Genomic DNA, 11,203 nt, shown 5'->3' on the forward strand with positions numbered 1-11,203 from the left:
ACAATGTGTGTACTGTTGCACTAGTTGATACCGGTGCTGCCGTTTCCATAATGAGCATGTCTTTTAAAAATCGCCTTGGGACGAAAGTAATGTTTGCTTGGAATTGGAGTGCTACGTTCCGCGGCGTAGAGGGAGAAACGTTGAGCCCGGTTGGAGTTTGTTCTGTTTTACTTTCTGTAGGAAATCAAACGTTTCGAGCTGAACTAACGGTGCTTGCACGAGCGACCCACGACGTCATTCTAGGTAGAGATTTTTTGCGGGAATGTGGTGCAACTCTAGATTGTGGTAGAGGTGGGATCATTTTTCGTCCTGTGCTGCCGTCTCCATTGATGAAAGATACCGTTTATGACTGCTTGGAAGTGTTTTCCGTGTCTGAAGACGTCTGCTTGGCCCCACATACCGCAGTGTTTGTGCGTGTAAACTCTTCGCGTTCTTGTGCGGGTTCTTACTACGGTTTAGCCGAGCCAAACTTCAGCAACGCACTTAATAAAAACGTTATTGTGCCTTGTTGCCTCGTGCTCACCGTCGATGGTTGTGCCGATTTGTGGACTGTGAACGTTTCCGCGCAGCCCATATATCTGCCCGCAGGACTTAAATTGGCAAGCTTCCAAGATTAAAGTACTCTTACCATACGGTCACTCCAACTGTCGGTGGATGTAAAGAAAACTCACGCCAACTCGTACCCCGACTATTCTGCCAGCAATGACCGTATGATTAACAAATCACTTCCATCAACTGAACATCCGCTGCTGCAGGAGGTGATCGCACGCTACACCTCAGTCTTTGACTTTGCCCAAGACAAGACGTCGACCGTTACGCCACCGTCTTCACGTACGCAACACCGCATCTATACAGGCCAAGCACCGCCAATACGCCAGAAGCCCTATCGTGTATCGCCTTCCGAAAGGAAAGTCATCGCTGAGCAAGTTGAAGACATGCTAAAGAAGGGCGTCATACAAAAATCGTTTAGTCCATGGGCAGCTCCTGTCATTCTAGTGAGAAAAAAGGATAATTCATGGAGATTCTGCGTAGACTATCGTCGCCTAAATGCCATCACAAAAAAAGACGTCTACCCTTTGCCACGTATAGATGACGCCGTGCACTGCCTGCATTCTGCCTCCTATTTTTCATCTGTTGACTTGCGTTCTGGGTATTGGCAAATTGCTATGCTTCCCTCAGATAAAGAGAAGACGGCCTTCGTAACACCAGACGGTCTCTTTGAGTTCAACGTTATGCCCTTTGGTTTGTGCAATGCTCCAGCGACATTCGAGAGATTTATGGATGCAGTACTCCATGGACTAAAATGGGAAATTTGCATGGGCTATTTAGATGACGTGATTATCTACGGCAAGACTTTTCAAGAGCATAACCACCGCTTGTCGCTTGTGTTTGAATGCTTACGTGAAGCTGGCCTTGTTTTAAACTCAAAGAAATGTCATTTTGGAGGACGTCAAGCCCTCGTATTAGGCTTTCTCGTGGATAAAGAAGGCGTGCGACCAGACCCAGAGAAGACCGCAGTGATTCGCAACTTTGAACCACCACGAACAGTGAAGGACCTGCGAAGTTTTCTCGGTCTGAGCTCATATTTCCGCCGATTTATTAAGAACTTCGCACAACTTGCCTCCCCCCTGACGTCGCTTCTTCATAAAAACACACCGTACTTGTGAGATGATAAATGTCAGGCCGCCTTTCAACAGCTGAAGTTTTTATTGACTTCAGGACCCATACTAAAGCATTTTGATCCTGATGCTTTGACTGAACTTCATATTGATGCTAGTGGGCTAGGTGTTGGTGCTGTGCTGGTCCAACGTTGCAACAACCGCCAGCACGTCGTAGCATATGCTAGTCGGACACTGACCCGAGCAGAGACGAACTACACCGTCACCGAGCTCGAGTGCTTAGCAGTCGTCTTCGCCATTCAGAAGTTCCAACCGTAACTACATGGCCGCGAGTTCACAATAGTGACCGATCACCACTCACTGTGCTGGCTTGTGGAACTTCGTGACCCATCTGGCCGGCTGGCTCGTTGGGCGTTGCGCCTCCAAGAGTACAGCTTTGCTGTTACCTATAAGAGCGGACTATGTGACACTGATGCCGACTACTTATCCCACCTTCGTTCAGTACACACCAATGCTGACGACAATGACATTGATGACTATTTAGTTTCTGTCTCGTCCGACTTCCCAGATACCAGCAGCTTCAAACGTGAGCAGCAGGGGGACCCTACTCTGATACCCTTGCTCGAAGCTGCACATAACTCCATTGACAAGCACTTTGAAATTTCAAATGGCTTGCTGTATAAAAGAAACTATTCAGCCGATGGCCTCCCGTTGCTTCTAGTGGTGCCGGAAAGCCTGCGCCAGGTCGTCCTTCGTTCTGCGCATGATGACATAACATCCGGTCATCTCGGTTTCACACGTACGCTACATCGACTACGTGAGAGGTTCTACTGGCCGAAAATGTGGAAGACCACAAAACAGTACGTCACCAGCGTCGCTATATGTCAGCGCCACAAGCGATCATCCACTGCCCCGGCAGGTTATTTGCAGCCCATCCCTCCACCGACATCCCCTTTTGAAAGAGTCGGCATTGACTTGCTCGGACCCCTTCCTAAGACCCCATCGGGCCACCGATATGTTATAGTGTGCGTGGATTATTTAACGCGTTATACGGAAACGGACGCACTGACATCGGCCACAGCGGCCGCTGTTTCTTCTTTTCTGTTACAACGGGGCATACTGCGTCACGGTGCTTCACGGGTTGTCATCAGTGACCGTGGACGACAATTTTTGGCCGATGTGGTTGAAGAAATTTTGCGCTACTGTGGCTCCTCTTATTGCCACTCCACCCCTTACCATCCGCAAACTAACGGTCTCACTGAGAGAACAAATCGAACTCTCACGAGTACGCTATCGATGTACGTTGATGCTGACCACAGAAACTGGGACGCCGTCTTACCGTTTGTTACTTACGCGTATAACACCGCCAAACATGAAGTTACTGGACGATCGCCCTTCTTTCTGCTTTACGCACGAAATCCACAGAGTTTTCTGGACACTCTATTACCTTTCTCGCATCAGGAAGATCTGTCTATCGCTCAGACGTTGTGTCGCGCTGAAGAAGCACGTCAACTAGCGCGCCTTCGAACATTGTCTTCGCAAGAACACAACAAGAGTCGCTACGATGCCAAGCATATCCCCGCAGAGTTTTCTCCTGGTGACTACGTGTGGCTGTGGACTCCTGTTCGTAGAAAAGGATTGTACCGGAAGTTTCTAGCAAACTATTCCGGCCCATTCGTGATAGTCACTCGTCTCGGTGACGTGAATTACGTTGTCGCCCGAGTCACAGTCAATAACCGGCATTCGTGCACTACGCAAATTGTTCACGTAGCCCACCTCAAACAGTACCATCATAGGCCTATTTTAACTCGCTCGGTGAGCTTCGTCTGCCGCCGGGGGAAATGAAACGAATATGCGCGAGCCTACGGGGCGCGGAAGAAGAAGAATAGTGGAGCGGCGCCTGGACTGTGTGGTTGGGTGGAAGCATTCTAGGCCTGTCTAAGAAGTACGCTGCTATTTCACAACGCCATTTCACCCCATATTTAAATAAACACAGTCACTGGTAACAATATCTTTTACACTATCCGTTCTCTTGCGCCATTCTCCCATATAATTTTGGAACGTTCGCCAAAATCTGAATGCAAGGTAGTATTTGCATATGACGCTTACAAATACGGCCACCACATAGCCTCTATTGATGTAATCTGTAACGGGGACCTCAAACTAATAGAAACCACATTTCTTTGCCAGAGACAGTGGCTCCGGGCACCGTGTTTAAAGCCGTGTGGTCGTCCGATGAATTCAACGTCAGCGACTCGCCCGACGAAGTGCCAAACCAGACAGGCAACCTCACCGGTGCCTTTCAGAGGGTTGTGTTCGCAGGCTCCTTCGAGGTGACTGAAAACATCATGCAGAGGGATGTGCCCCCAGGTGATATTTGGGATATTAGAGAGCGTGCATTCCTGCGAGCGAACAACACGATGGAGGTGCGGCTCTCATGGACGTGGCCCGGAGCTCAGTTGACGTTCGGAAATGGTAAGCGCCTTCATATTGTGCCACTGACTACGAACCTCGTGAAACTTAGTGAAAATTGCTGAAACATTTCTCTGAGTTACATTTAAATAGTGTAGCTGTTGGTGCATGAAGCTTCGTGAATCACATGCTGTAAAACGTTTAAAAAATTTTTCATGTACCAGCAGAGGTAGCCACTCGTACCAGCGAGTGCGCCGATAGCTACGCAGGGAGGAAGTCAACAAAGGGGCCGGACTATGCGTGCGTGTGCCAGCTCGGGTCGTTATGTAGGGCATCTTTGGTTTTATTTGGGATCACAAAGCCTACTTTCAGTGTGACAACTTGCACGTGCCCTGGCATGCGGCACCGCACGGTGGCCACAGAAACTACGTAGCTGACGATGCTCAATACAGCCAACGACCACGCACTTGCACACAAGGCGTCATTTGCAGACAGAAGAGGAAGCGATATCTTTAGAGAATTAACTAGACTGCAGGCCACATGCTGAGTTATGTTATTCGGCTTGCGTGTTCTTGGGAGCCTTGACTACAGATCGGCAACACTTTCTGACTTTGCTCAAAGAGTGTTCCAGGGCCCCTTCAAGGTTACACTAACGTTCTCTCTCTTTTATTTCAGCTTCAGCCGTCGATATTCGAGCCAGCAAGGAAATGTCCAAGCTAAGGATGGAGTTCGAGAAGCAGAAACAAATGACGATGGCAGACGTGGTTGAAGGTGATCTTGACCCTCTCCCTGTTGGCAGCAAACACGAGGTCACCTTCTTGTTCACAAGCGAGTGGCCTACACGTCGACCCGACGGAGGCTTTGACTGGGTGATATTCCTGGCGGCTCGTGCAGTCAACAGCTACGGGCTCAAGTCTGGCATATCTAGAATCCTAGAGGTCATTTACAGTACTCCTCCTATGAACACCACGGTGGCCACTACTACGGCGATGGCTACAGCTACGGAGGCAACAACAGTAACGCTACCGACCACAATGAAAGCAACCACAGACGGCCGGTCGCACTTATGGGTGTGGTTCCTGGTAGGTGGTATTGCAGTGGTTATCGCCATTGTCGCTGTGCTGGTCGTGCTATTCAGATCGAGATTGGAAAACCACAGTGTGTATAATCGTCTGGTCGGCCGATGGCGGGGCGATCAACCTTCGTCTGACCGCGCTGTCACCTATTCACAAATGGCATAGCTTTTTCACGGCATGAAATGAAAATAAAATGCGGGCCTCTGGCTTTTTCTGCTTCTTCCTGAGAGTGAAACAGTCGAAATAATTTTGTGGCAATCGAGTGTCGTTATTGTGGTAGTTGTTGTTTATTTATATTACTGTTAGCATAACAACCCGTCTTATATGTCGGGTAATATATTTGTAGCCCCGCTGGGAAACATAGTTCAAGTAGGGAAATGAGCCGCAAACTATTGTGGCAGACCAGTGTAGGTGTGAATATATCAGAAGTAAACCATAATAAAGCAATATCCGCTTCGAGGCTTTGCTCGCCTTGCATGAATAAAATGAGATGAAAGCTGATTCTGTCGTCATCATTATATGCGGGAGTTTAAGTTCCGCACTCAAATCTAACGGAGTTGAGAAATGCTAAAAGGTAATATAAGGGAGCTTGGAGGCCTATTGTTGCGACTCAATCTGAGAAGCTTGCAAGAATCGGCCAAGAGAAACAACGCAAGGCCAGGTCCGTAGCCAGGAAATTCTTTCAGGGTGGGATGGAGATGAAGGGGGCACATGTCGAAGGCCTTATTTGTTCTCGGTAAAACATCCACCTCCTGCCGAATTTTAGAAAAAGGCTGGCGTGCCCTTCCCCCTTTCCCACTCTGGCTTGGGACCTGGCACAGGCGTATAAATATGTTCTGTCATCTGTATAATGCAGCCTTTTCATGGGATAGAACCTGGTGAGATCTTTGGATCATAACTGATTGCGCATTTCCAGGTGTATAGAAAAGTAGTGATGGGGACTTCTAATTTATGTTCGTACACCACACCGTATCACGCAAAACTCTAAGGTGTCCTTGTGTGCCTTTTCGTGTCCTTATGTCGTTTTGCATCACGCCACAGCAATACAGACGATTTTCCAACAAGCATACATTGGAACCCGTTATCTGCGCAAGCTTTATGGCATATGTGTGCTATTTACATCCATCTAGGACTACATTGAACGAGTCATTTGGGGATATGAAGGCTCGCTTCACGTAAAGCTTGTGGTCAAGAAGTTAATACTCAGTCCCCCAATACGTCGATGTTACCGGATAATCATATCCTTCAAAGTTTTATACGCTGGAATTTATCATTTAAGCTGTGCTCAGTTTGTATTCTTGCATGCGGCGACTTTCGGAAACAGCAGGCAGCCAATATCGCTGTGACTCATTCTTCGATGCTCCAAAGCGACGACGGTGTACATGACAAGTGACGGCATCAATCAAGGATCCCCCAAAACGACACAGTTCGAAGGCGAGACTGCAGTTTTTTTTTCTACCTTTCACTGCGCTTCCTACAAGTGCCATTTCCAGCTATACTCGACTTTCATTCATAAAATACGTGCAATGTCCGCACTAAGTGATAAGCCAGTCAGGATCTCCCGCTTTTCGACCACACATTGCCCTCTCTGCGTGCTTGCGCTGTGGCAAACGCACAAAATGAAGGGACAACGGTTTATCGCGTCCGATAGTCATGCGTGACGAGGTAGAACGGGCAGGCGAATGCACCGTAACTCATGGTGGGCGAAAATTCACAACAGATGGCTCTTGTGTACTGACCAATGCAGACCTCATTTCATCCTGACGTCAAGAGAACAAATTCTTGACGTCGCGAATTATGCTCCTAAGCCGATGCCACCTCGATCACTCCAGGCCTGCTCGCTGTGTCTGCCACGGGCTCTGACGTCACTCCGTTTCGACCACTGTGTTCGCTCCACAGACGTGCCTACACTTGTTTGCTCTCGTCGCTCGATAGAGATATATTGCCAAGCCCGATGACAGTTTTCGTGGCGTGCTACTGTTCTAGATATCGACTTGAAAAGACCATCTTTTTCTGTGTGCGTGAACTGCAGCGTGGATATGCGATTCGTTTTGTGCACTGTATGTTCGCAATCTGCACGGCTGGAAATTAGAACTGTTGGGCGATGCAGCGTGGCGAATGATCGTGGCAAAGAGACCGATGCAGCGAGTGTTCTTCAATAAGGACACCCGAAGAACGGAATAAGGACGCGTCGTTCGTCAAGCCGAGGTTGACCTTTTTTTTTCTTCGTGACTGGAAGGTACGTGCGTCCGTACTACGTATTTTTAAGTCGTTTCCCATCGCCACTATGTTCTTTTCTTGCTCCAAAGTAAAAGTGTCCTGTGCGGTTCTGACTTGCTGACGTAGGCCTTGAAAATAAGTTAATAAATGCACGTAGCAGAGCATTTTAAAGACGATAGTCTTTTTGGAGACATTCAACGAAAAAAATTTTGGTCTGTCTGTCTGTCTGTCTGTCGGTCTGTCTGTCTGTCTGTCTGTCAGACGTCCAATTTCGCTATCATGTGCAGAATACTTCGTCTTCATGTTGTTAGCCATCTTGAGGTCATAGTAGGGGCCTTTTCTCTTCCTGCGTCTCTTGTAGTAAAAAGAATCGGTTTTCGGCATGGTTTCGTGGAATCGCGAGGCTTCTTGATAATTCGCGTACTTCTTCAGAGTCATGTACACCAGCCATTGTTGATATCGCTACGGAAGACTTTGTAGTAGCTGTGAAAGCATGCGCTGCTTGACCACTTCAGTTGTGAGGTAGTCCTCAGCGGATGTCTCGCACACAGGTGCATCCAAGCTGGATGAAGACTCCGAGGTGAATGATGATTTTTCTTCTTATTTGTTCCACAAGGACGACGATGACGCGCAGCATCCTGGTTACATCAGGCAGTGACGTCGCCAAGAGCGAGAATCTCAGCCACGTTCAGAGGCAGTTGAGATTCGTCTACATGCTCTGTGGCCGGTAGCTGATTGCCGGCGTCCGTCCTCGCATCGAGAGCAATGGCACACTCGGGGCTTCCATTGGCCATCGAACTCTTCACGGCGTGCCTTGCGGGTGAATCCTCGCACTGAAGCGCCGTAGATCACGTGGAAAGTGACGGGTTTTTCAGCGTGTACCCATAACTCATTAGAGTTGCAGTAGGTGTTGAAGTCATGACGCCCGCTGAAAACAAATTCACCACCTGGGGCTACGAGGAGGCGACAGGAATCGTGAGGGTGGTCGACGGTGAAGTCGCGGCTTGGTAAGCGAGAGGAGTCGAGAAGCCGGTCGAAGGCGAAGTTGCGGCCTGCTCCCACGTTGAGCCGAGAGGGTTCAGGAAGCCGGTCGAGGGTGAAATCGTGGCCTGCGATGTGGATGAGAGCGGTCGAGAGGCCGGTCGAAATCAAAGTTGCGGCCCGTTGCGACGTCGATGCGAGAGGGGTCGAGTTGCCGGGTGAAGGCGGAATGTCGGCCTGCTCCGACGTTGAATTGAGAGGAGTCAAGAGGCCGGTCGCAAGCGAAGTCGCGACCTGTTGCAATGTCGCTATGAGAGGAGCCGTGAAGCCGCTGGAAAGCGAAGTTGGGGTCCGAGAATAGATGGTGGTGGACACTGGTGCACGATCTTGTTGTACCGAGGGGTTGTTTGTACGCTGTGAGCAGTTCGTTAGGTTGTTAATGTCGCACAGAGAAGTTAGATGTCCCACGCATCGGTTGAATTGCAGGGTTCTGGAGGTGCGACGATCATTGGCGAAATAGTTGTGTTTGCCGCAGCCAAAGCGTAGCTTCTCTTCGTGAAGCCGCTTCCGCATCTCTTCCTGAGGTAGACGTTCGGAGCAATTCTGGAAAGCGGGTTCTGTAGAGGTGCACAGGACGGAGGGGTGCGAGTATGGAGATCGAACTTCTGCTGCAAAAAGACGTAGTGGTGGGCAAGGGCGGCTGTGGTGTCCCTAAGTCTCGCTGGCAAGACCTTCGGCCTGTTGACAATATCTGTTTCCCGAGACCGCCTTCTTCCCGTATTTTCACTTGCGCTTTCATGAAGCTCAGTAGGTCTTTCACTTGTGACCGGGCTTCCCTGGGATGCTGTGGCGTTCGCCGTTAGGATGGCCTTCTTCTGCCGTAGGTGATAGAAAATGCTGAGGTCGGGAGGTAAAGCATTCAAGAGGACGTCCCGCAGCACCGTGCAATATTCTCCTGGAGACACTCCGAGACCTTCCAGGGCGTTAGTGTGGAAGGTGGCTTCATCATACAGATTTCGTAGCTTGGTGACGTCGGCGGAACTTCGGAGTGGTGTGACTGACAGCAAACTGTCGAGATGGTCGTCGACAAGCATGTCGCGACGGCCGGAGTGGTCCGACAGGATTTGAATGACGACGTCATTGTTCGTTTCGGTCAAATGAATGTCTCGAACGGCTGACTTCGCTGCCCCAGCCACGCATGCTAATAAGTATTGGGACTTATCGAGTTTCGGGATACAGTCGTTAATTGTTGTGGATGCTTGGTTGGAACTAATCCCAAAATCTTTTCCAGTCGCGTCGTTCTCCAGAGAAACTAGGGATGTGCAGCTCGGGCAGTGCGATGCGAGAAAGTGTCGTTGGAGTTGGAAGGCCGGGCGAAGGCAAGGTCACGGCTGGCTGTGACGTGCATGTGAAAGGGTCACTGCGTGGAGTGGCTGTGACGGCGACGGATGTGGGTAGGGTTCGCGGCCACGGCGTGGTTGCGCGGTGAACCCTTGCCTGAGCGCAGATGACACGAACTTCGTATTCGTTCGCGATAGTCAAGTCTGCCTCCAGGTCCAGACCATGTAGCACAGCTTGAATCTCCTTGGCGACGGTACTGAGGTGAGCGTGTTTCGACACAATGATGTCAATGACCTCCTGGAGCCTGTGAGTCGTGGTCATCGAGTCAGCCAAAAGGTAGTCAAGCGTCGATCTTGCCTTGGTCATGGCTGTCCGCTGGAAGCTGCGCTGTACTCGGAGTTAATCTATTGTCGAAAGTCGAGGGCCAGACGGCCAGGTAGGTTGCGGCACCAGAACGAAGTGTGAAAAACGAGGAAGGGGACCCGGACCCCATCGTGTGGCTGCGTTGAAGGTGAAGAAATCAACGGAGTGGGCCGGAACCCCTGGCTCGTGCTCGTGCCCACCACCCCTTCTTCCTCCTTTATTTGAAACATTCATTGGTCTTTGGTCTGAGCTAGAGCCACTGAAACAGATTATATGCTGTTGCGCAAGAGAAGATCCACTGTCACCTCCTTCAGATCCGTGGAAGCAGACCAAAGGAAAGCCCCTGGCCCAGGCGAAGAAAAAAGCGAGAGTTTTGACGAACCGCCTGTAATAGGCGCACAGGCCAATAAATCAGCACACGGCCTTCTTGTCGGTGGGCGGTGGAAAGTCGGCCATGGCGGCTGTTTTCCGTGGGTAGTGACGAACTCCATACTCGTTAATTATGTGCCCTAAGAACAAGAGCTCCTCGTACGCGAGTCTGCACTTTTGTAGCTTCAGGTTGAGTCCGGATGTCTTGATGGCTTGAAGTACAGCTTCAAGGTGCCGAAGGTGCTCGTCAAAGCTCGAGGAAAACACGATGACGTCGTCCAAGTGGACGAGGCAGGTCTGCCACTTCAATACTGTTAGCACTGTATCTATAACGCATTAAAAAGTCGCAGGTGCCAAGCAAAGACCGAAGGCCATGACCTTATGTCGAAAATGTCATCTGGTGTTATAAAATTAGTCTTCTCTCGGTCTCTCTCGTCGACTTCGCTCTTCCCATAGCAAGTCTTGAGGTTCATCCACGAAAAGTACTTAGCGTTGTGAAGACGATCCAGGGTGTCGGCTATCCGTGTGAGCGGATACACGTCCTTCTTTGTCACTTTGTTTGGGCGACGATAATCGACGCAGAAACGTAGGGTTCCGTCCTTCTTCACCAACACCACGGGAGATGACCAGAGACTCTTCGGCTGCTGGACTACGTCGTTGAGTAGCATTTCGTCGACTCGTCTCTTATACGCCCTCGTGTTCTCACGCCGAAACTCCATAGGAACTCCGTCGTACCGGTCCAGCACTTTCCTCTGCGACAAGGCAGAACTGCGGCGGGGAAGTATCCTGGCGCGGACGCGGAGGAGCATTGTAGCGCACTGC

At 50.0% G+C, this 11,203-nt stretch overlaps 1 protein-coding gene across 3 annotated transcripts in view; it reads left to right on the top strand.

Annotated features, from left to right (window-relative positions):
* The window catches only part of LOC142771528 (calcium-activated chloride channel regulator 4-like), a 54,799-nt gene extending 49,469 nt beyond the window's left edge, over positions 1–5,330 (top strand). For all 3 annotated transcript variants that reach the window (XM_075873116.1, XM_075873114.1, XM_075873115.1), the window contains one exon: positions 4,707–5,330. In XM_075873116.1, coding sequence (XP_075729231.1) covers positions 4,707–5,272 — 566 coding nt within the window. In that variant the 3' untranslated portion in view covers positions 5,273–5,330. The remainder of the gene's footprint in view (positions 1–4,706) is intronic.
* Positions 5,331–11,203: the final 5,873 nt, after the last annotated feature.

The sequence above is a fragment of the Rhipicephalus microplus genome, chromosome 9 (assembly GCF_043290135.1).
Source record: "Rhipicephalus microplus isolate Deutch F79 chromosome 9, USDA_Rmic, whole genome shotgun sequence".
Classification (NCBI taxonomy): domain Eukaryota; kingdom Metazoa; phylum Arthropoda; class Arachnida; order Ixodida; family Ixodidae; genus Rhipicephalus; species Rhipicephalus microplus.